This window comes from Pollicipes pollicipes, unplaced genomic scaffold (genome assembly GCF_011947565.3).
Source record: "Pollicipes pollicipes isolate AB1234 unplaced genomic scaffold, Ppol_2.1 Scaffold_4002;HRSCAF=4701_pilon_pilon_pilon, whole genome shotgun sequence".
Lineage (NCBI taxonomy): Eukaryota > Metazoa > Arthropoda > Thecostraca > Pollicipedomorpha > Pollicipedidae > Pollicipes > Pollicipes pollicipes.
This window is the reverse complement of record NW_023596420.1, coordinates 30,053,441-30,078,564: the sequence shown is the minus strand read 5'-3', so window position 1 is coordinate 30,078,564 and position 25,124 is coordinate 30,053,441. Positions and strand designations below refer to the sequence as shown.

Genomic DNA, 25,124 nt, shown 5'->3' with positions numbered 1-25,124 from the left:
CAGAGTTGTTGTGAAAATGGAGCCTGGCATAATGAGACCAGCAGCCGTTTAAGGAAGGGCGCGCGTCATCCATCATGGCGTGGCGTGTGGCGGTCTTCCCTCCTTTCCCCGGCGCCGCCGCTGGCCGGCGCCGCTCATGATATTGATAGTCGGTCAAACGTGTCTGGAGACCGATTACTGATGAGGAACGGAACCTCGCCTCTCTGGTGGCGTCCCGGCCCGGGGTGTAGTGGGGTCCCGATCCGGGTTGAGATGGGGTCCCGATCCGGGATGAGATGGGGTCCCGATCCGGGGTGAGATGGAGTCCTGGGCCAGGGTGTGATGGGGTCCTGGGCCGGGGTGCGGTAGGGTTCCGGTCCGGGTTGTGATGGGGTCCCGGCCCGGGGCGTAATGGGGTTCCGGCCCGGGGTGAGATGGGGTCCCGGTCCGGGTGTGATGGGGTCCCGGCCCGGGGTGTGATGAGGTCCCGATCCGGGCTGTGATGGGGTCCCGACCCGGGGTGTGATGGGGTTCCGATCCGGGGTGAGATGGAGTCCTGGGCCGGGATGTGATGGGGTCCCGGTCCGGGGTTTGATTGAGTTCCGGCCCGGGGTGTGATGGGGTCTCGGCCCCGGGGTGTGATGTGGTGTCGACTCGCCGAGCCTCTGTGATTTCCACTCGGAGGCCGAGACACATACAATGAATGCCGTCGACGATCGTGTCGAGTCATGTTGAGCGGCACATTTGAGATTCTGGGACTCGGATCAAGCGTCAGGTGGCCATAAAATTACGATTTATCCGAGGGTTTGAATAGCATTTTGTCAGCGAAGTCATAAAGGTTTGGAAGTGAGAGTTGCAACACGTGGTTGAATATAATGGTAAATATATCGGTTCATTTACTGATTGCTCTTACGAGTCGTTGCTGGTCGAGTCATGCGAGGGGCTGCTCTTTACTAAGAAAGACGTTTTTGGTAGCCAATGGCCACTCTAGACGCATCTTGTCATGACCCTGCAACTTTGGGCGGGCGAGGCGGGGCGTCGCGTATATCTATGACCCTGTAACTTTGGGCGAGGCGTCGCGTATATCTATGCCTGTGCTTATCTACGTCTGATGTTAGCGTCAGTGAGATGTAGAGCGTGCCCAGCACTCTTAACTGAGTTTATAGGATGCTACAAAACCTTGTCAGCCCTGTCAGTATGCCGTGCTGTTGCCATAAATTGTAGCAGAATTCCTTGAGTCACAAAGACAAAAATTAGAAAAAAGATCATCAGCAGGTCACTAGTGCCAAGCGTATGTTCATGCACAGGCTACGGGTAGTGAGAATATTACTTGCATGCGCGCAGAAGGAGATTCACACCAAACAACCTACATAAGGTAAGACACTAACCGATTTCGAATTTTCCTCTGGGCGCATAAAAAGCGTTCGTCCGCCTCCACATCCGACTCTCCCTTCGTTTCTCACCCGGTGATGTTAGCCTCCTCGACGGGTGGCCGAGCACTCTAATTATAAACCCAGCGTTAAACGCTCCCCATGATGTATGGGCATTGACTAGGCATGTATGACATTATGGAATACCTTCCGCTGCGATGGGCTCTTCCCAAGTACAGGCATCCTGAATACCGTGCCTCGCTTTGCCCTGTTTGGCCGGACGTGATGCTGGTGCCTGCCTGAAGACCACGCTGTCCTCTCTCGGGTGAGCTGTGGCGGTGTGCGTGGTGAGCGGGTATCGGTTACGACTCCGGGGGCAGCGCACGCCTGCCGTGTGACGGACGCCGTTACCCGCGCGGTGTCGTTACGTCGTTACGACCCGTGCGGAGGCGTAAAAACACAAACGTCCGGCCGTCCGAGGCCAGCCCTGATGCCGTTATAATGGTGCGGACGGAGGTGCGGCGGGTCGAGCCGGCCGAGATTTAGACGGAGAGGCGGCGATCTGGCGCGCCCCGGACCGGCGGCCGGCCGGCTCGGCTGACGGTGCCGATTGGACGCGCTCCGGGGCCGACTCGCACTGACGTGACCTCTGGCGCAGCGGGTGACCTCTGGAGACGGGCTGCCCAACGGCTGACCGCGGGGGACGGGCTGTTCAGTGGGTGACCTCTGAGGGGGGTGGTGCTTATCCGGTGACCTCAGGAGACGTGCTGCTCATTGGTTGACCCGTAAGAGACAGGCTGCCAAACGGATGACCTCTGGAAACGTGCTGCCCGTGAGGTGACCCAAGGATGCCTGGACGGGTGTTCAGCAGGTGTGCTCAGGAAACGCGCTGCCCAACGGATGACCTCCATGATGGCCTTCGTATACGTGTTGCATAATAGCTGACCTCAAGTAGATGTGGTTCCCAATAAAGAACATTTTGGAAGCTGAGTTATTGCCATGTCTGACGACACTCAGCTTTGGGACGCGTGCCGGCCGGCATGCGACATTCGATGGCCTCTCTGTCCAAAAAGCGCGACCTTTGAAAACTGAGAAGCCAAGTTAGCCAGGCCAATGGATTGTGTTAAATTAATGTTTAGGAAATCAGACCAAAAGTTTCAGTTATGCAGTGCATATTCGAATGTGGTTTCGTGTTTCATGGATAACTAAAGAATGTAAATGCAACCAGTGCTATGAAATAGCGCTTCTCAAAAATGGTACCATTGAAGTTGGGGGTGACATACGTTAAAGGTCACCTAAACACTGCAGTGCATGTTGAAAAATCACATAATCATGGTCGCAATAAAATATTTGTATGTGTAGTTAGAGTTCCAAGCTTTGCATTCGTTACCGAGCATCTAATTACAAGCAAAATGGCATGCAAGCGATTCAAGTCACAGCTTGGGTGTGGCTCATATCGTACGTTCTGGTGTCGTTGCTTTACTGTGATTAAAATCTTTCGACTAAGCTAAATTGATTATGTTGATGTAGTAAAACAATCTAAGGAATACGTCAACTTTATTGGTACTTTGACTGCAAACTAGATTAATATTCGAGCTTTTCAAGAGCTGTTAGAAAGTTAGTCAAAGGTTTGGGCACTAAATTGTTTGATAATGGGCTATGACGTGAGTTTATTCGACAGAAACGAAGGTAAATTGGTTCGCCAATTACGCTTGCTGATGCCAAGGTTTTAAATGAGCCGAAAGCACGATTATTTCTTCAAGGCGCCAATTCGCTCCTTTTTCCGGACAGCAATAAGACTAATAAGACAATGAAGGGTACCAACAAGACACCGATAAGACAGCAATAGGACACTAATCAAATGCCAATAAAATGCCAACAAAAAAATGATGTGTAAAGCGTGTAAGGTGGATTTATCGGCCTCCCTTATCTAAGACAGGATGTGTGCCTGATAACCCTGGCCCTGGTTGATCAGATTTTGCTACACCTGACCATGTGGTATCATTTGTGAACCTGTACGCCCTCATACAGACCTGGGGGCTTATTACTCCTTAGCTAGGTGATAGCGTAGTCTATCATCACGTTTTACAAGATGTAGCTATTTATAGGAGTACCTCATCATGCAAAATTATCTACAAATCGCACGGCAGGACACAGTCAAACCAGTAAGAGCAACCGTGAAGGACCAAAATCGATCCAAACTCCCGCCTGGCCTGTTTTGGAAACGGCATTCCTCCCCGAAGGTCGCGTCCAGAGCGTCTGATTGAGTACGCTGGCCTCGCCTCGGCCGGGCCGGCTCGAGACGAAGACCCTCGCCGAGAGCTATGTCACCTGAGCCGTGGCTTGCTCACAGGAGACAATATTTAACAGTGGCGGGACGGGAGTGGCGCACAAACAGCCAGGACCAGGCGGCGGGCGGGCCGTGACGCAGAAGGACGATGAGGCGTAGCGGAGAGACGCCCATTATAAACAGACTAACGTTGGGACGGCACTGAGACGGCCTCCTGGGAGTAACGGCTGTACCACAGAGCTTTGTGGGGGCGTGATCACGCAGCCGCTGCTTCCGCCGCGACCACCGAAACCTTTAGCGACGCTTTGCTGACCAGGTTGGGCAAAGGTTGAAACATCCTCGCAAACAGCGGTCGAGCACGCCAGGGCAGGAAGCCAACCGTAGCCTGAGGGCATCATGACGCAGCCGGATGGCCATGCCGCCATACCATTTTCGGTATTATGTGAATAACGTGACACCAGTGTGTACACCGTGTGACGAAGTATTTGGAGTTCCGTGAAACATGAATGAAAGCTGTTGTCTCTTGCTGCCTGGCCTCCAGCGATGTATGCCTGGTTGCAGCCCCGTATCGACCTCCTCAGTTTCTCAGCCGCTGATGAAATGGCTTCGAACATTTTCAGGATGAAACTCATCTGACCGCCTGTTTGTTCAGAAAAACAAACGGGCCATACTTGGAGTGGACGAGGGGTAAAGCAAACCTGGCGGTGCTAAGTGATTACCTTTTTGCCTGGAATTTCCAGGTAGCCTAAACAGATATAGATTGCAGGGCTTCTCGTTTGTATGCTATCTCATATTACAAAGGCATACGATAAGGCATTCCAAGAACACTCCTTTCTTCGTTCGGCGCCGCCTCACCAAGATGCTACAGCCGTTAATAGCATGGGTGATTTAGTGGAGTTCTTTTCCCAACACGGTTAGTATGAATTATCCCCCGTATCTTACTTTACCATCTCCCCTGCAATATGAGGCGAGAGCATGTAGTGATCCGGGCTGCACTCTAAGCCACCTGAGCTTCCAAGGGTATTTCCCTTTTGCATTTATCCACTCACTGTCCCAATCAGAGCAGCATTAAACAGTCTACCCCCACCTCGTCCTGTGAGAGTACGGGTCGGGTCTTTCCTCCAGGCAGATCCAAACAGCCTGATAATACACTGACCCAATCAAAAGCAGTAAGGCGCAACGGCAATAAGCCAGCAATCGAGTTTCCACTGACCACTTGGTAAACAGCCGCATTAATAGCGCAGACGCGCTCCGGTGGGAAGAGCCGCAGCTCTCCCACGCACGTGTTTTACGCACGGACGCAAACGAGGCGTTGCATCAGGACTGGATCGGCGCGCGCCAAAGGTTAACACCCGCCCGTCTCCGCTGCTCTGTCCCATCTCTTTTTACCGACAATTAAAACTAATTTGCTCCATCCATTAGAGCGAGGGTCCGCCTGTGTAAACACAGGCGCGCCGGTCCCGCTGCAGATTGCAGTCTACATCGCCGGGCCGGTCTGGAGGGCCCGACGAAATGGCGCGGTAACTGTGAGAAAGGCAGCAGCCTTCTCACCCCGGCCAGCGGCAGGCCAGATTGGGGTTGGCAGCCACGCCGCGCCCGCACGCCCGGCCGGCCGCCGTGTTAGGCGCCATGCCTGAGGGTCCCCGTCACCCGAGGGTTCCCGCCACCCGAGGGTTCCCGTCACCCGAGGGTCCCCGTCACCCGAGGGTTCCCGTCATCCGAAGGTTCCCGTCACCCGAGGGTCCCGTCACCCGAGGGTTCCCGTCACCCGAGGGTCCCCGTCACCCGAGGGTTCCCGTCACCCGAGGGTTCCCGTCACCCGAGGGTCCCCGTCACCCGAGGGTCCCCGTCACCCGAGGGTTCCCGCCACGAACGTGCTGATGCACAGTGAACTGGGTCGAGGCTTGCGTAATGAGGGCGGATGTACAAACATGCGGATGTTGCAGCGAGCCAAGCTGTAAAACTGCCTGCGGCTCATTGGAGCAGCCCGTTTGGTTACCTGGTTCACACCTGTTCATGCAGGCGCACTACTCATTACCCTGGACACTGAGTGGCGCATGTCAGGCTGCATTTGTTTTCAAGACTGAAATGCTAATGAGAAATATTAAGAATTCATTTAGGTGCTATTAAATAAACATTACACGGTGAATCTGCATAATGGTTTCGGACGTAGAGAGTTTGTTCCATTTGGCGGTGTCCATTGTGTCCACGGGGCTGGCCTGGTTGCTGTAAATGCAATGCCGTGGACAGCTCTCACCCATTCGACATCCGTATTTCTGAGAGGAACGAAAGCTATTCGTCAAGCCACAAGTGCTGCCACTTTTAGCAAAAGCGGGCTTTGATTTTCGACTTAGAAAGCCGTCATGTATCCATTGTTAATAAGACGAGTTTAAGTTCAGTACGATAAAACATTTGCTAATCAGCCAACTAGCGTTTTGGACCATTTCCGTTGGTTTGAGACAAAATCTCCCATCTGTTGCTCCGAATTTATTTGAATGTGAAAACATGATTCAACATATTTGAGGTGCATGGGAGAAAAGCCGCTGATTTCGGATTCTGTATTAAATATATAACTACAATGATGACTGTACGTCGAACGTTATTCATTTGTCTCCAGTCTACGTGAAACAATCTACGGCAACTGATGACTTCACGTTGCCTCCAGAAATCATAACTCGAAATCCAGATTAAATATGTTGTTAACGATTTTCAACGAGTCAAACGTAAAAACCATCTCCAAAGATTTGTGATAACGATCGCGTGCTTGACCAAAACATGTCTCATCCAAGTCTGGATTAAACTACCCCATGATCTTTACTCAGTGCACGCGCAGCTGACTGAAGCAGGGGCCCCCGTTTTCACAGACTGCCACCACCGAACTGTTGCTGCAATACAAGTGGGATAAAAAGAACATTTGGAACGTTTCGCGTAACCGGGCATTAGCGCTCACGGGAGGCACCTGCCGCACCCAAGCCTCCCATCTCGCACGTGCGGACTGCAGGCGCCTCACGCCGGGGCAGCGGGCCATGACAGAGCGGCGGCGTCTGGTGCCACCAGGCCCCGCGCCGTTCGCATACAGCACGCGCCGCCAGCTGGGTAATGGTGCGGCCGTCCGGAGACAGGGCAGCGGCCGTTGCCGGCGTCTGCGCGTTTGTTATCGTCCCTTCACGACGCCTGGGGCGTAATGGAAAGTAATGGAGGGCCCGCGTCCCTTTGTAGTGCCTGCATGGAAATTAATGTGGCGACACGATGAGAACTAATGATCCAGAGCCCCCTAACTCTCCAAAGTCTACCCCGCTAGATGACCGTATAAATTTATGTGTCTGAGGTATGCCATTTTTACCCGTGTAAGTGAACACTGCTCGTCAGCTGCCACAGCCAAGATGCATCGACGTGAAGTTGTGCAGCTTACGTGTAGTCAGCTGTCGTCCTGTGAAAGAATTGCGTTGAGAGGTCGACGCAGCCGGTTCGGGATGTACGCTTCACCCACTGAGAAACACCTCAATGGCATGGCTGTCACGGCGGTCGCTCGCGGTTTGGCAAGGCGCGCAGTTCATTGTTCCCAGCGCAATTTTGCCGATGACTGTGCAATTTGTCGTGCCCAGAGCACCAGGGCAGAGGTATGGAGTCCACACGCATCACGCAACTGGCCTAGCGCGCACGCGCAGGCGGCACCCATTGTGGTAAACGTGCGCGGTGATGAAACGGTCGCAGCCGGCGCGTCACGCAGACTGCAACACCCGCACAAGAAAGCAGCGTCACTCCGCCGGGAAAAGGGCGCACGCTGTGCCGCAATGCGGAGACTGCAGATTCACATCGGCCGCTAGCACCGGCCGCCCGGTTGCGCTCCGGACGCACCGTGGGACCACGCGGCGGTCCTGCGCGGTGCGGTTGGGGCCTCCTGCGATGCTGCGCGATCAGTCTGTCGAAGGCGGACGTGGGAGAGTGACATTTTTCGCGCCGGCGCCGGTCGTCCGAGCCGTGACAGGGACGCTCGCACCAGCGACGACCGGAGGACTTTTTACCGCGCACTCGCAAGGTGTGGGAAGATGTGGTCGCCAGATATACGGGATGGGGGGCGCGCGGCGCGCGCGGGAACGAGCGGCCCTGACAAATAGGGACGCGCCGGCGACACTGGAATTGTTTTTACGCCCGGTGAGAGGGGTGGCTTTACGAGGGAAATGTTATCTGATCGAGGACGCAGAACCTTCATTCCGTTATGCCATTTCTACATGCGTAGCAGACCCTTTGCGACCAGCACACGGACAGAGCACGGCCATTTTCCTTGCTTGAGGGATACCTTTGCGACCAGCGTGCTAGCGTGGCACTGCCAACTTCCAGCAGATAGTTTGCGTTTGAAGCGTCAAGTCGAGCGTCATTTACGATCGCTGGGATGGACAGATGCGTCGGACACCTCATCCCATTTTATGTGGCCCTAAACCACCCGACGTCGATGTAAAACTGTGCAGCGCTGCGGTGGCGTCGCCATTTCCTGCCAGTGGTACCTCTCGCTGGGGAGTGTCACCGAATCCCGCTGAACGCTGCTGCGCCTGTTCTGGGCGGCGATTGTCTTCAGGCTACAACTTGTTTACAAAAGTCGCGTGAGAAGAAATCCCGGCGGCGAGAACAAGAAAGCGCGATAGCAATTACAATTACCGCATTTAGCCGCGGCCCATTACGCCCGACTAATAGGAATTCAGTCTTTGTGTTGTTTTCATTTTCCAGCATCGCTGATCTCGCGTATGCGTGACGTAATGACTCTCCGGGCCCTATCATCTATATTTACATCTCTATTTTGACCAGAGAAACGCCCCGAGCCGAGGCGATTTTAATGCCGGCTTTCCGTGTAGCCGGGTGGGTGGAGACGGAGCCGATCTGATTGTGTAATGGCCCGCCTCTCGGCCGGCGTTTAGCCCAGCTCGACCCGTATCGCTACACGCACGGTATGCCGGGCCGTGTAGCTGTACAATTAATAGACCCATTCATCTTATCGAACTTTACCGATAAATGGGGGCGCGGGGCGGTGGCCCGAGTGGAGCGGACACCCAGACCGTCGGCGCTTACGGCGTGACTGTGGTTTCCTCGAGAGCGCGACGTAGATTAGATGAAATAGGCCGGGCGTCCGCGCACGGCGCGGCCCTCGTAAATCTGGCGGGCGGCACACTTCGGTGCGTGGAGGCTGGGAGTGCGTCGATGACGCCAGCCACCGCGTCGGTGACCGGCGCGTCCCGCCGCCGAGTCTGGCGGCATTCCGCCGATAGCGCGCGGCGTCGCATTCGTTCGTCTGCGTCCAGACGCGGCATTGTTCGGAGCGGCGGGGCGCCCGGATAAAGATCCGACCACCTCCGACGGCCCGGCCGCACGGTCGGGCTCAGGGCTGCTGCCATTTAAATGGCGAACAATGGCGGGCATGTGTGATTCGTGAACGGCTTCTGGGCGGAGGCTACTTACCGCCCCCGTCGGCCCAGTTCGGTGACAGCGAATATGTCAGGACTCACCTGGAATAAAGAGAGAGGAACGACCAGTCAGTTTTGAACACTTGCCCGGATGTATCCGGGAGGCAGGTGAAATCACTCAAGGTCACGGAGAACAGCTGGTTTCTTCAGTGACGCACTCTGCGTAGTTCGGCTTTTAAGCACCAGCCCAACGCCCATTTCCGCTCATCTGTAACAGCCGCCCACCTCTGACACATCTGGCGAACGGACCCGCTGGTTCACGTCGCGCGTCGTGTCCAAGGCCATGGTTTCCGACATGCTACATGGGCCCCGCCCGTTTCCCAATTTTCCTACGAGCCAGAAGCGCATGTAATCTCGCGGTGGTCGCGGCACGCCCGCCAGTTGAGTGCGCACTTCATCTGGGCATGGTCCTCCTATTATGCGTGTTGGGCTTTAATCTCATCCCCAGTCCGTACAAACAGCTCAGTTAACCACGGTAACGTCGTTGGTAAAAAGGAATTATGGTGAGCGTGCTATGGGTAGTAATTTAGGGCTCCCAGTCGACGACGAACTAGACAGCCTTCTGGTTCGTGCGCCGTGAGCATCTGAGTGAGTAGTAGCCACCCACTCGCCACTTCTGAAGAGCAAAGCCTGAGTGCCACCCGATTTTTATCCGAGCCCACACCAGTGTTTTGTCTCGCCCTTCAGTGTGTTCAGAATGGCGCTGTTGTTACACAGGGAGCTGCCACGATAACAGAGCGGCACCTCAGGGATAAGACGTCGTCGTAAACGACAGCTGCACAGGCGTCCTGGAAATCCACGCATCGGAATCAAATCAGCGCGGCAATTTTCATTCTCTCCTCGCTGGTCGCGCCATAACCGAACGCGCGCGCGCCTACTCAGCGCATATAGATCGTCTGCAGAGGACCGGCGGTGCGTTTCATCGCCGCTCTCATATTGCACCACTGCGGCTGACGAGTCGTACCGCGTGCGAAACGACTCCGGCTCGCAAACTACATCTCGCTCGTCTCTCCGGCGGTGGCGGCCGCTCGACGGGGGCGCCGACCTTCCGGGGCGGGGCGGGGCCGGATGACGGGCCGCGCTCGAGACTCGGGCCGACGTGTTTGGATGGGACGATCACATCCGTCGCGCGACGACCGGCGCGTTCGGTTCGGAAACTGGAGCGGCGAGCGGCGCGCCGCCGCCCGCGCCACCGCGTCGTCGCTTCGACAGCCAGCTGTCACATGGTTAATACCTTGAGACAGGCTAAGAGCCGACGGCATAATGTGATTGTCGCGTTGGTCGCCGCAGCCCGGGCGGGCATATTAATGCGATGTTGACCTGCGCCAGGCCCGGCTCGGCGCGGGCCGCCCGCTCTTTGCTCTGCCGTCGCAGTCATCTGTGGTCTGTTTGGCCAGAGCAAACTTGCCGTAGTGGCTCCGTATCGTCTGCCGTGTGCAGATTGGTTACAACGCACGGTAAGAGGCTGCGTTCGATCGGTCTGTTTCATGCGGTATGCTAAGGCGCGTGGTTCCACAACCGATCACGGGCCGTCGGCTCACAGCGTCCAGTGCACGTGAAAAATAACGGCACAAATAACCAGCTGTGTTCCAATCCAGCCCACATGGCCGGCGTGACTTGCAGAGCCACGCCGCTGACCACAGGCCCCGCTGTCGTCATGTACGGGAGCACAGCGCCCCGTTTGGGCTGCGACCCGGTGTGGGCGGGTCAGGCGGCAGCGGCCCTGCGGTGTGATACCGTGACCCCGCGTCCCCACCTCTTTAGCCGGACGCCGCCTCCGCCGGGGCGCCACAATGGGCCGGAAGTTAGTCGGCCATTACGTTATTGTACGCGAGGTCAGGTGGCGGAAAGCCAGCCAGCCGCCGCCGCCGCGGTGTCCGCCTCAAGACCCGGCCGTCTCGCCGAGCAAAAACACGGCCGCTGAGTCACAGACACCGCGGCTGGCCGGCGCATGGCGGGGGCGGGGCGGATTTTTGCGCCTGTCCCGGCCGACGCCGGCGGCAGCTTGTCTGCACGCGGCGGTGTCGCGGCAGCTGCCCTCGGTGCGGGCTCGTGTCGCCGCCAGGGGGCCGGCCGGCGGGGACCGGCGCCGCAGCGCCAGGCCCCGACCCACCTGCGATGTAGCTGCAACGGTGTGAGCGCCGCCGCCAGCGGGTCAACCGCTCAGTCCGTCGGGTCAGCCCAACAATGGGAACCGGGCGGCTCGTTATTCCACCGACCAAATTGCATTCGCACGCTGATTAGGCCGTGTAAGCGCAGCCCGCGCCCGGAGGAGACGAGCGTGCGCCGCGCGCGGCTGCGGTGGCGCCGTGTCGAGTGAGACGGCCCTCGGGGACGGAGCGACGGGTAGCTGCTGGAAATGATATGTGGAAGAGCGCTCTGAATAGGAAGCAGCATCGTTACGTCCGGGGAAGAGGCGACTCCGCTGCACAAAGCAGACGCAATGTTCCGGAGGACACGAGGGCACGAGCTCACGAGGACACGAGCTCCTCCGTCCTCCGGGCTCGGACGGAGCCGGGTCCTCCGGGACGCACGACTGACCCTGAGCGACGGCCGCCCCACCTGCGCCCGGTCGTGACCGAGGCTGGCGGGCGGAGGCGGCACCGCAGACGCCGCGCCTCCGCGCCACGGCCGGGCAGGTGGCGCTGGGAGGGGCGGCACCGCAGAGCGCGGCGAGGGAGAGTGCCGTGACGGAGAGCGCCTGGCGCCGCCAACCGCCATTGACGCGGGCGACACGCCGGAGGAAACCGGAATAATTTTTGAGGCGATACACAAAACAGTCTGCCCATTGTGCGGATGGGGAGAATACGCGTGCCGCCCGGCGACACAATGGGCCGCACTTGGCCGAGCGACATAATTGGACCGCAGTGTCGGCGTCCACCGCCGCGGGCCGGCCCGGCCCTAACGGTGGGAACGCGACAGGGGGCAGGTGCATCACGTCACCCGCCGTCCGCGCCATCTGGTTTTGGCGCGACGAGGTGCGGCTGCAGCTGTCCAGCCGCAGGTAATGAAGCGGACAGCGTGCGCGGAGGCTATTTACAGTGGGTTAATTGGCAGATACTATGAGATCCCGGACGTATTTGTCTTCATCTTGGCATTGTCGTCGTCATTAACTCGTTACTGACGGACATCTGTATTCTGGTCGCCAGAAATGTCGACAACGATTCTCGTTTCATTAAAAGCCAACACAACTGAAATTATATCATGAGAAGTGTTTATCTAACAATCATTAGTGTAAAATATTATGATTCTAAAAAACTAATTGCGGGGCATTCTCATAATGTAATGTTTTAATAAGCCAGTTCTGCAATGAATAGAGGTCTTTAGATTTTTTCGCTTTGCTCCAGTGCGTCGCAGCTGTTTCAACAACGAAAGTGCACATAAACTAACTTCCTCAACTTCTGCGCCATAAAGATCGGACGCACGGCCCACGCAAGCCAAGTTTGTTCGAGAACCCGCACTGATCCTCATTCAGAGTCAGTCTTCGCCGTCCTCTATTCGCCGTTCGCCTCCCGCGCGTCTCCGGATACGGGCCAAAGGTTTCTTCGCTGAGCGGTAATCAGCAGCACCGCGCGAGACAGGGACTCGTCAGCTGCCGCACGCAAGGCAGGGACTTGGGCGACTGCTGGACGCGAGGCAGGGACTTTGGAAGCTGCCGTACGCGAGGCAGGGACACGGGCGGCTGCCGTACATAAGGCAGGAACTCGGGCGACTGCCGTACGCGAGGCAGGGACACGGGCGTCTGCCGTACATAAGCCAGGGACTTGGGCGGCTGCCGTACGCGAGGCAGGGACTCGGGGGACTGCCGTACGCGAGGCAGGGACTCGGGCGGCTGCCGCACGCGAGGCAGGGACTCGGGTGGTTGCCGTACGCGAGGCAGGGACACGGGCGGCTGCCGTACATAAGGCAGGAACTCGGGTGGCTGCCGTACGCGAGGCAGGGACGCGGGCGGCTGCCGTACATAAGGCAGGAACTCGGGTGGCTGCCGTACGCGAGGCAGGGACACGGGCGGCTGCCGTACATAAGGCAGGGACTCGGGGGGGGGGGGGCTGCCGTATGCGAGCCAGGGACTCGGGCGGCTGTCGTGCGATCCCGGAATCCCCCCGGCGGCGGTGCTGCCGCCCTCGACGGGACGCCCGGATCGGCGGCGGCTTTGGCGGACGTTCCGCGCCGGCCAGGGCTCACCGGCAGATCAGCTGGGATCTGCTGGTGTCACTGTCCGCCTAGCCGGAGCGAGATACCGGCGACACGGCGCCGCAGCAGGGCCGACGAGGCTACGCACAGTTTACTGTGATGCAGGCCTACAGGGATCGATCTTTGAGTTGTCTTAGAAGATGACGGTTCACTACGTCATCATGCTGCCCAGATATCATATGGACCATTGATGGTCTAAGGTGTGGAAATATTGCTGACACATCTGTCATCATGAAAAGCATAATATAGTTGCGAGGGTTTCCTGCAAGAGTCTTGTAGTACTTCACTCAGCGAATGTTGTTGGCGGGACAGTGCAAGATGCCTTTCATTATGCGGACCCAGTCGCAAGTCCCGCGTGTACACCCCATGGTACAGATCTTTGTCACTAGGCACTAACAAACAGATAATGTCCCCTCCAAAAAAAAAAACGCAATAGAGCCGGAAGTACGCGGCTTAACCAATACATACAAAAGACACAAAAGACCCGGCCTATGTTGATTGTGATAGTCGTCTGACCTCGTCCGGTGAATTAACGGCCCTTGTCTCTCAATAGCCATCCACAGCCTTCGTTACTTTAACGAGCCGCGCTTGCTTCGAACAGAGCCAGCCAGGCATCTTAATCGACGCATAAATTGCGCAATGAATAAGCCTCTCGAAGCGGGGACAGCCGGGTATTGATTACAGAAGATAGGCCCATCGTACGGCCTGGCCTCCGTAACCCGGCGACCGGCCGGCGGACGTGTACACCCCAGGTCAAGATAGCGGCCCGACCCGGCGCCATCGGCACGCGTTGGATCGCGCTGCTGTTGCTTGTTGCGTCACAGGTGCTGGCCGTGGCGACAGGGGTGCGATATCAGTGACGTCAGACGCGCCGTTCACGTCAGTGACGTCAGTTGAATGCCTATCATCGGCAGGGCTGGTAACGCTAATGGCGTGAACAGCACCAGCGCTATCACTGACATCCGTAACGTCATCGACGGTGTGACGTCATCAGCCGGCGACGCCCGCACCCGACGTGGCGTCGTCAGTCGTCGCTGACGTGTCACGTGATGTGCTGAGCAGCCAGGCGTGGTGTGACGTCGGCGGGACAGTGGCACGCCGCCGAGAAAGTGGAAAGGCTCGGCTGCAGGCTGTCTGCACGACTGGCGGCGGTGTTCGGGGCTTCGCACGACCCCGGCCGTCGCGGGTCGTGTGAGGTAACCGCAGTCACGGCGCAACGCCTCTTGACGACGACACGGGACTCCCGACTGCATGTTTGTGTGCGCCCATGAGGGTGAGAGCATTGCATTAGTTATGTGGGCTTAGTTGGGGCTGCCTTGAACCTCGGATTGTTTTGTGCTTTTTGAAACGCGACTGCAGACATACGCATTTGCCGAGCGCGTGTACCGATTCATTAACAAAGTGAAATAGTTAAGACGTCCACAAAGAATCTGCATTTATGGATGCAGGGAGATGCCTGTTACCACATTCAGGTGCGCCAAAGTGAAAGACGGCACGCACCCGCCATTCAGAATCCCAGATTACAACACTCATCCCCATCCACGAGCACATGCATATGGTGCGAGGCCACAATGGGGTTCACGGGGGTCAGAGCTCTGGGAGGGCTTTACGTAATGTGCCCGGCCTTTTGTAGCTGTTGGCTCTTTTGTCTGCTCCCTGTCGCAGCCTGCGGGGAATCGAGCTCACACTCCTGTTTACCTTCCGAAAAGTATTGTGCTCCGCAGCCTTGACACGAACGGGAGTTGTATCGAAAAAAAAACGCCTGTTCGAAAAACGCCTGTCATACGATGGTTGTAGCCCAATCTATGATGCCCTGTAATGACAAGTCTCTTGGCTCCTCTCTGACATTTGTCAGCTATAGCGCCACCAGCGGCATGATCCACGTTCCATTTGCGTGTAATTAACTCCAAGGGCCTCACGGTCTGGCCAAAAACGCGCGTGCTGTGGGCCATCTGGCGGCTGACTAGGTCACAGCTGGCGAGGCTTTGCCCAACTTTGATGTATCCCTGACCTGGCGACTGGTCAGGGCGGCGTCCGCACGCACGCTAAATAGCCTCAGTAATCAATTTTGCGTATCCCTCCATCGCGCTTTCCAGCGCGTAGAGTATGAGCGCTAATAGGAGAAAATGTGCATTGCAAATGGCTGCCCCCGCTGTGTGGCCGCTCACTGTCACATTAACATAAATCCGACGACCAACTCCGCGAATCGGTGTTCAAACGGTGTAAAATGACGCCTCAGCGATCAATGGACGCCGCCCAGAGCGACGGCGGAACACAATGACACCGGCGGGCACGGAGGCCGGGGTTACCTTTGCTCTGCCGTGCCGAATGGGACCGCACAAACAGCCGACTTTCATCCATTGTGCGGGGAGTGCTTTTACAAATCCTCGCCCCTTCATGCCGCGTCGATGACGCGCTCTCGCGTTGGGAGCTCCCCGTGGTCGCGATGCGGCCTGCCGCGTTCTCGTCTCTGCACGGTGCGAGCAGCAGCGTCTGCGGCCGCATCACCCGGCCTTTAGCGGCAGCTCGCACGCCTACCCGTCCCCACCGGAGCCGGGGCGGGTCAGGGGCAGCGGGGGCGGGAGCAGGGCGGGGGCGCCCCTGGGAGCGGTACGCGCCGGACAATGGCTGTCCGACCGGCATGTGGGGACGGCGAGGCGGCGCGCCCGGGGAGGCTCCTTGACAGGTGGCGACCTCTTCGCGGGCCGGTGGGCTGGCTGAGTGGCGGAGTCCGTCGGGGCCTCACGCCCGTCCAGACCCGGGCGTCTGGGACGGACAAGACGTCGGCCGGCCGCCGGCTCGGTTCCGGTGGGGAGGTAATGATGGGCCAGCGTTACGGATGAGCGTGGGTCTGACGAGAGCCACGCGGTGAAAGCGGGCGAGGGAGTGCCCGGCGCACCGACAGGACCAGCCCGGCTCCCACCGGACCAAGCCTACACAGCGCGCCATTCAATTGACTCCTCTGCCCAGCTCTGACAAATTGGTCTCAATGAGCCGGCGGCTCAATTAATCACCAGCCTGGATCCACACTAAGCTCGAATCAATGGCCCTCCGATCGTCTGGAGAGCAGCTGGTGTGAGCCCGGTTAGCCGCGGCCCACCGCCGGCGCCCGGGCCGACCGGGTGCCAGTCATTACGCCGCAGTCAGAGCCGGTCGCGCCGCCAACCGCCGCGGCCCTTCAGGTATCGGCGATAATTAATGAAGTCGGACGGCGTCGGGCCGGCGAGCTTCAAGAACCTCGCAAGCACCACGGACTGCCGGGCCGGAAGGGAGCAGGCGGTCCGAGCGTCACCGAGAAGCCCGGCTCGTCGGCAGATGTTGCAGCCATGAATTTATCGCTGGCAGACGGTGCCGGGCGCTTCCGCCGCGCCGGCGGATATGCTCGCAATCAACGAGCCAGAGGCGGTGTCAGCGGCGCTGCCGGGGGAGCAGGGTCACCAGCACGCACGCGGGCACGCCGGGCTCAGCCGTGCTCGTCCGACTGTTGGACGGCACCTCTCCATCGGCGGCGTGCAGGCCGGTGCGCCTGCCCGCTGAGGACAGATCCCCCTCGTGGGATCGCCTGCGTCCGCCGCTGGCCGAGCGGCCGAAACCCATCTGCGCCACCCCGGCTGGGCGGACGTCATCTGGCATGGATGAGGACCATCGCGAGCGGCCGCGGCGCGCTGGAGTGCATCGCTCGGATCGGGGATCAGAGGCCGCGCCGAACGTCATCGTCCCGCGCGCCGCATCACCATGAAAGCGATCGCCGACGCCGGCTCGGCGGTATGCCAGGCGCGCGGTCCGTCCGAGTGGACATTACCGCGCGGCAGGTGCGGAGCGCTGGCGACGTGGACGGGTGAGCGGCGCGACCACCCCACCGGCTGGCGCGATGAACGCCCGGCTCCAACGACCGTGAGCGGTCATTCACAATCGGACATCAGCCCGCCCTCAGCGCGGAGTGTGACGCCGGCCAGGCGCAGCGCCGGCGAATTACACCCGCGCCCGGGGCGATCCGGCCGCCGGTGCAGATTGAGCTGTCCTCGTGACTCGCCGAGCGGCAGCGAGCGGCAGCCGAGACGCCGGACGAGCGGGCGCCGAAGCCGGCGAGTGGCCGTCCGATAGCGGCGCCCCCGGGAGCTGTCGGCGCGCAGTTACGAGCTCGCCGCGTCCCCGGCGCCGCGCCGAGTGGCCCATACGTGTGTGATGCGCGCGGAACGGGTTCGTTCGTGAACTGTTGCTTTAATTGGACGTTGCAGGTGCTCCGAAGACATGCGATTCTGAAGGGCCGCGGAGGAGCCGCGCGGGCCGCGCCATCCACTCGCAGCGTGGCCGCTCCCCCCCCCCCCCCCCCGGCCCGGGCCGGTTGGGCCGTCTCCGGGCTACGCGGACCACAGGTGGCCGGTGGGACCGGCGGTCGGGGGTCATCAGGTGGGGGAGGGGAGCGGCAGGAAGTGCCGCCGGCCGGCCGGCAGGTGGCCCCACCGCCATCGCCGCCGCCGCCGCCCGGCCGAGACGGACTGCTGACGTCACAGCCCAGCCTGTCCCGCCGACTCGGGCCGGGGCCTCGGGAGCTGTCAGGGCTCGGATCGGGGCCTCGGGAGCTGCTCAGGGCTTGAAACGGGGCCTCGGGACCTGCTCATGGCTCGAGTCGGGCCTCGGGAGCTGTTCATGGTTCGGATCGGGCCTTGGGAGCTACGCAGGGCCCGCGCCGCCCAAACTGCTCGGAGCGGGTCCTTGGGATAGTCCAGCCTGGGCTGGCCCGGTCGGCGCGCCGTAAGTCCGTTGTGTTAATGTGCAGGCCTATAAAGCTGGTTCTCAGACGCCGCCCGCAGCGCGAATTAGCAGCGTGTAGGCCGCATTACCTGCATGCCGGAGCACAACAGAAAACGGCGTGAGGAACTTTCCCACATCGCAGGCTTCTACTGACCGGAACTGTTACAGGATAAGTGGTTTGTCTCGGTTCTCTTGTGTTCTGCAAAATTACTGCTGTTTCAGCAAAGTTGCGTTTTATGCATGACCTCGCCAAATCATCTGAGTGCAGCAGAGCCACTAGCAGTACCAGCAGCGCACAAAAACATAATCCACGTCGCACGCTTTACATGTCTCCCCTGGCGATGCTTCATCGTTGCGCCGCTATAAGAGCGACGATGACAAGCAGTGTTGTACGCTGTGTCTCTGAGCAGTGTTCTTTGCATGCCTCACACATGTCACCTTCCTCCCATCCAACAGTGTCGGCGTCCCATGAGTATTTTCATAGCGAACCAAAGGGGCGCCAACAAGAGAGCACACCGGCTGGGCCTTATCTCCCTCTCCTTCACACAAAGGCCGATCACGACGTGGCAGCGCCGGCGGCGGCGGGTCCAGATCGCGGACGGCCGAGCCGGCGCGGCGCGGCGGGACAATACGGCCGCACGGGGCGGCGGACGGCGCGGCGGCGTTCATCAGCGCTGCCGTAATTAGGGGCCGTCGATGGCCGGCTTTAATCCGGGCCGGCGAAGCCACGCAATCTGGCGACGGCGGGAGGCCACCGCCGACCGCCGGGGGCGCGGCGGGGGCGCCGCCGGCGCGGGCGGCGAGGCGCGCTGGCGGCCGCCGACGCCTCCTCCCGCGGGCGCCGACACCGGCACCACCATCGCCATCACCACGGCATCGCACCCACCGCCGCCACCGCCACCGACACAAGCGCGACAAACACAAGAGGCACCGTCAGGCTACCGGCGCCGCGGCTGCCGCCACTGGTAGCGCCGCCACCGCGATAAATGCGGGCGCCAGAGGTGTAACCTGCAGCGCTATCGCAGATCACGAGTCCGAAGTCGTCCTGGGAGGAAGAGCTCTGCCGCCAGATGCTGCGGAGATAAAGACGCGATGGTATCATCTGTTGCCTACAGAACAGCGTGGCTGTTTGAAGTCTTTGTGCTGCCAAAACAGGTCCTGTTCGTACCGTTCTCGCTGCTGAAATTTGCATCTAATTTCGAATGGTCCAATCGCGCCTCGCGCAGGAGAAGCCAACACCAGAGCCGGCCGTGCCGGGACGCACCCTCCTGCCTGCGCGTCGACCGAAGACGCGGCAGGCGGGGCGATGAGGGCGTCACGTTGCCACTCAACAATGCCCTCTGATTGGAGGTGTGGGAGTACCGGACCCTCCCCTGTTAGATCAGGACTGGCACAAAAAGCGCCCATAAAAACAGGACTCGGGCCTCGCCGTGTGTCAGGCTGGAGAGGTGCGATTTCAGCAGGCCAGTCGCTCACACCTTTTAGATAAATGAGCTGATTGCGTGATCTTTTGTTGATGCGGGTGTGGTTGTCGCGCTAAGTGAATTGTGGGCTTTACTCATCAGTGGAGTGGGTATGCCTACCATGGTGTCTTTGTTGGGGGCCAAGCTTTAGCACTTCGGCATGAAGCCTAACAGGCGTGGCGAAATGCAGATTAAAAGGCTTGCACTATTAACTATGGTAAACGCCGATGATGACTGTGCCCCAAATGAGCGACTTCCATTTATGGTTGCTAACACGAGGGTGTAACCGATGTTGACATTCGCTTGCAAACGAGCACGGGCGCCGCCCTGGATACGATCAGGGCGCTGTGCGTGGGCCTCCTCTCCCACTCCTGGCCCGAACCTGACGGGCCCGGCGCCGCCGACCGGCCGACCGGTCCCTCGGCCGCTCCTCTGTTCCGATCGACGTCGCGGAGGCGCTCGATTCATCTCGGCCCGCTCCAAGGCCTCGCCTGTCTCGCGGCGCAATGACAGTGCGCCACCTAGACGCCGGACAAACGGAGACTCCCTCCACGTAATCTGGCCGTCGGAGCGGCCGGCCGGCACCGGGACGCGGCGTTTTCGTAACCTACGACGGGGATCGGGCGACGGCCCGAGCCACGCTGTGCGCGCAGAATGCGGCGGCCAGATGGTCCATGCGCGGCCACGACAGACCCTCTGACGAAACGGCAGAAGAGGTGCGGCAACTCGGAGAGGTCGGCAGCTCAATCACGCGGCCGAATGGATGGCAGAGGCGGCCGGTGGCGGCCGGGGCGGGTCGCCGGGCGGACGGCCACCCTGACCTGACCTGACAGCTGGCGGGCGGCCCGACAGCGAAAGTCCGCCGCTGACCGGGCCGGAACGGCGCATTCCTAGCGCGCTGCTGGGGTCGGGAGGCGAAGCACGCACGGTTTCACTGACGCCCTGACGGGGTGGAGTCGCGGGGAGACAATGCGTGCGTGTCTCGTCTCGGCTGTCCGGCCGCGCCCTGCCGCGCGGGGCGCCTCCGCGGCGGCCGCACGCACGCGCCGCGTTTGGGCGGAGGCACCTCTGGACGGGAGATCTCGCCGCTCGCCGTGCGTGACAGGTCGTTCAACAAACACAAAGCGGCTGTCGGAGGGAAGCCGGCGCCGGCCAGCCAGCCCGGCGGCGCTTTTGTTTGTCCCACCAAAGACGCTCCAATGAGACGCCAGACCTGCATATTGCCACCGCCAAACCTCGGCCTCCGTTTTCGTCCTCGGCGGCGCGTTTTCTACGACGTCTTTTTGAGCGTTTTGGCGTTATTAATTGGTTTGTTTGGAGATGGCTACGCCTACGATCTCCACTCCAATTTCCGTCATGTTTGTCGGAGAAAGCGAATTAGTCGGGACAATATCCGGACGCGCCTAATCAAGGATGTGATCCCGTCTCATAATAAAACTGGCCTCGGCCCGCGGGACGGGCCACTCGAGGAGGCAGAGTGCCGGCCGAGCAGACCGGGCACGGGAGGGCGCGCCGAGACGGAGGCGCCGTCCGCCGACCGCCGATCCATTTCTCTCCTCTCGCACACCGGCCTCCGCGCGCTCGTTAATCGCCGTATCTGCCAAATCGCAGTATTTGCATGATAATAAGACGTGCATCACAAGCTTGTCAGCCGCTTTCGCATGCCAGCTTGGCCTCCATACGCAGCGGAACGCCAGGGAAAGCAAAACCTCCTGCGGCACCCGGTCTCCCCAGTCGTCTTTGCACAGCGGATCTGCAGGAATGCCAACACGCGACTTCGCAAGTGGCGAATAATTGACGCGTGGCCACAGGTGATGTGTTTACGGGCGCTTGGTTAAGCTACCATTGGATTAAGAAAGCATTCGGAGCGTCCGGGGCGCTGAGGCCGACACAGCGGCCGGCATCAGTCTCAGCAGGTATTTCTGGCAGGCGGCGGCCGGCCGTTGGCAATGCGAGGGCGGGGCGCTAGTGTCGGCAACGCCCAACAGATGGGGTTAGTATGCACGCGCAGGGCGTCGCACTTGCGTGCAAACTGTGCATTGTTATTTGAGGTGTGACTTCCAATCGCAAGGTGGAGCACCTGATGCAAATTTAATAACGCGAGATACTGATGGAAGACCTTCGACGCTAAGTACTGCTGGGCGGGCGCCACTGGGCTAGAGGGTGGCGGGGCGCGCGCCAGAAAACTGCGCCATCACCCGAAGGCGGTCAGAGGCTGAGGGGCAGGCCGTTTAGGCCAACCTACCTAAGACACGATAAATTGCCGCATCACTGCTCTGGGCTGTGCGAGCCAAGGCCTGATGCTGACGCAAGCCTTATTAGGTGAGACGTGTGCAGCGCAGCGAACCACATCGACAAATGTTGATAAAATAGCGTGATCGGCTCACTGCTCTTGCGACTCGTCGAGTGCAATCGTGCAGCCCATGGGAATAAACAATCTCCATTGCAAAAGCCCGTCGCTCTGTCTTCATGCTAGTGTTGATTTCCTTTCAAGATCGTTTAGAAGCAAAGCATTGAATGTTTCATTGATCCGAATGCTTCTTCTTCTTCCATATCATGCAATTTTGTTTTGTCAAAGCAATGAAAGCTTTATTCAGATCTCAAGGAGCACAAGTTGGAGAAGGCGCAGCTGGTAAATTCATGAGTTTTTCGTTCACTGCCACGACGAACTTCGAAGAACAAACGGGTCCAGGTTTCATCCGAGTTCGTCCACTCCGTCTGCATAGCGTTGCTAAACATCTTTCTTTCCTCACATTTCGACTGTAAGCTTGTTTCTTTATTTATTCTACTCTTCGCATATTTATCACACCCGGCTTATTCTTTGCGAGCCGTGCCGACATCCCCGTCCATGTTAGCCGGATTATCGCTCATCTAGCCATCGTGGGGCCACGCTCGTCGTTGTCTGTCTCTCCAGCGTTATTGAGCAGTCCAGTGCACACTTCACACACTCGAAGCGTTGCCGAACTTCCAAGCGTATCATTGGCTGATTGAGACGCTCGAGGCGGCGGGGTCAGCAGGTCGGCGCGGCGGTTCCGCCGCTGCCAAACTGGGCGCGATTGGCCCCCATCCCGGGTCACGGCGGCAGGGATGCTGTGGGTGGGGTAGGGGAGGGTTGGAGTTGTGTCACGTATCACAAAATGTGCGGCGGGAGCTGACGCTGGCGGTTAGGAAGTGGGATATTCAACAAGTAGTCGAGATCCGAGAATGCGCCGTGGGGGTCATTAGTGTGAGATGAATGGTTTACAGATGACAGACGTCGCCAATTTCCGTTGGGAACTCAGCTGACGTCATTGCAACATGAAAATAACAGGGTGCATTAATCTTCACAACGCGGGAGGGGCAATTACGGTCTGTGAGCACTCTCCTTGCAATTGCCGGTGATTGTCCATGATGCGAACGGCATAAAGGACAGCCGGATGAACGATACTGCAGGCTCCCTGGCTACACGAATAGCCTCATCAGCGAGTTTTATCACGACATCCCGCCTTCTCATGAGAATCTGAACCGTACCTTGGGCGAGGGTCGCGGCTGCAAGCAGCAGGATGCTCCACCGGAGTCGCCGCTCCATCGTATCACTCCTCGGAGTCCCTCAGAATCTCTCCTCAGAGACACGGACGGCGCGCAGTCAGCGCCCTTTAGCTGCCGCTTCCGGCGCGGGTCGGTCTGAGGTCAGCTCTCGGGGCTCGGGCCGGGGCCGGTCGGGTTTCAGGAGCTCTCTGCAGGCCGCCACCGGGCTCCGTCCGTCATCAGCGCGGGGTCACTGGGCCGCCGGGCCAGGTCACATGCTCGCACGCGCCGTCGCACCTCACTCGCTCCTCGCGCCGCCGCTGCCGCACTCGGAATGGCCTGCTGCCGCCAGCCGTGCCGCCGCCGACCGGCAGCGCCCCTGCCGGCCGACGCCGGAACTGCGCCCGCGCTCGCTTGAGCTCGGTGGGAACGCCGGATGGCGGGGCGGGTCGGCCGCGCCGCGTTCTCGGTCTGGCAATGTTGTTTGCGTGGCGGCGCTCGCCCGGGATTCGACACCGTTCTCGGGGGCTTAGCCGCTCCCCGAGGAAAGCGGAGCCGACGGAGCGGCCGCGCACCGGCTAGCCTCTGGCCACAACAAACAGCTCAGTCCTGTCGCCCCGCATTAGTTGACACGGCCGACGGGCGGCCGCCGGCTGTCGGCGCCCCGGGCCGACACCCCACGCCCGGCGCCGGCCGATCTTGGCCCAGTGGCCAACTGAACGCAGCCCCGGGCACTGCCCGGCACTAGGCCCGCCAGCTGGGTCACTGCCGCCGCCGGCTGAGACGCGGCGCATTTCGGCACGGAGGAGACGCAGCGCGCTAGCCGTGACATGCCGAACCGTGGCTGGCAGGAGCGCGAGGGAGAGGCGATCACAGTCGCTGGTGAGAGCGCAAACCACTGCGCTTGGATAGGCTGCGGCTCGGACCCGCGGCACGTGGCAGCCCCTGGCCCGAGTCGAGCTGCTGTGCCGGAGGGCACGCCAGCGCTGCGGTTCAGGCTCTGGGCGGCGCAGCGCTGGTGTTAGCCTCGCGCCACTGATTGATATCGCCTCCTGTTTACAGCGGCGCCGTGGGCGGGCGGCCGGCCGCCTGGGCCGCCAACTTTTTGCCGTGGGCCGCGCCGTCCGCCGGCGATTTTTAATATTCTCAATTAGCCTAGGCTACACAAAACGCTTTTTGCCGGCAGGCGGCCGCGCGAGACACGCCCCGCGCCAAAAAGGCCCGGCGCGGAAAAACCCGGTCGAATTAGATCCTGATTGGCGAGCGGCGTTGGTCCGGCGCGGCCGAAAATCAGCGGCCGCCTCCTCGAACGGCCGCAGCCGTCCGCCCGTCCGTCCATCCACTATTTGGGTTGGACGCAACGGTGGCCGCGGTTCGGTGAAGGGCGCGCCTGCGCCGGCGGTGCGGGTGATCTCAGAGCGGAAGCGGCCATCGCCTCCGCGGACCGGCCCGGCCCCGCCACCAGGCCCATGGGAAGCACTCGCTCTGTGTAGTGAGTTGCCATTACGGCCGGCGCAGGGGCCACAGGTGGTCGTTAGGCGGTGACCTCTGCCATACGGTGCCGACCCGCCCGCCGGCGTCCGCACCGCCGTTGCCCAGTTGCATAATGATCCCGGCCGGTTCCGGTGGTGGTCATTAGGTGGCCTCCGGGCGCCACCCTGCGTGCGAGGTCACGAGGGGCGCTGCGACAGCGGGCCGCAGGAACAGGACGTCTTATCTCGTGCTTCCCGTGCTCCTTCAGGAGCGCACAGATCTCACAAGAACTGCTAAGATGGGAAGTGATGAGGCTTATCTTCGCCAAGATGAAATGAAGTGCTCATGATAATTTCTTTCGTACTTGAGGGGAACCTTTGTTCCTGTATTCCCGTCCCTATGCCATTGATTCCCTCATTTATCAAGTTTACAAAAGCCCTTCCGCTAGTCGGAACAAAAGCTGGGAACAGTTATGTTGATAGTTTATTACATAATTTACTCTGGGTGTTTGTAATATCAATAGATAGGCATGTTCCGGTTTCCAATGGTCTCACCATGAAAACGGAATCCTGGATTATGCATCCCTCTAGTTCGTTGTCACAGACCGGTGCCCATTTCCAAGTGCCTGTTGGTTCTT

The 25,124-nt window shown here is 59.6% G+C and overlaps 1 protein-coding gene across 1 annotated transcript in view; it reads right to left on the bottom strand.

Moving 5' to 3' along the window:
• Positions 1–23,333, bottom strand: part of LOC119094368 (titin) — a 70,918-nt gene extending 47,585 nt beyond the window's left edge. The window contains exon 1 of the mRNA XM_037217432.1: positions 23,018–23,333. Within this exon, the coding sequence (XP_037073327.1) occupies positions 23,018–23,075 (58 nt within the window). The 5' untranslated portion in view covers positions 23,076–23,333. The remainder of the gene's footprint in view (positions 1–23,017) is intronic.
• Positions 23,334–25,124: the final 1,791 nt, after the last annotated feature.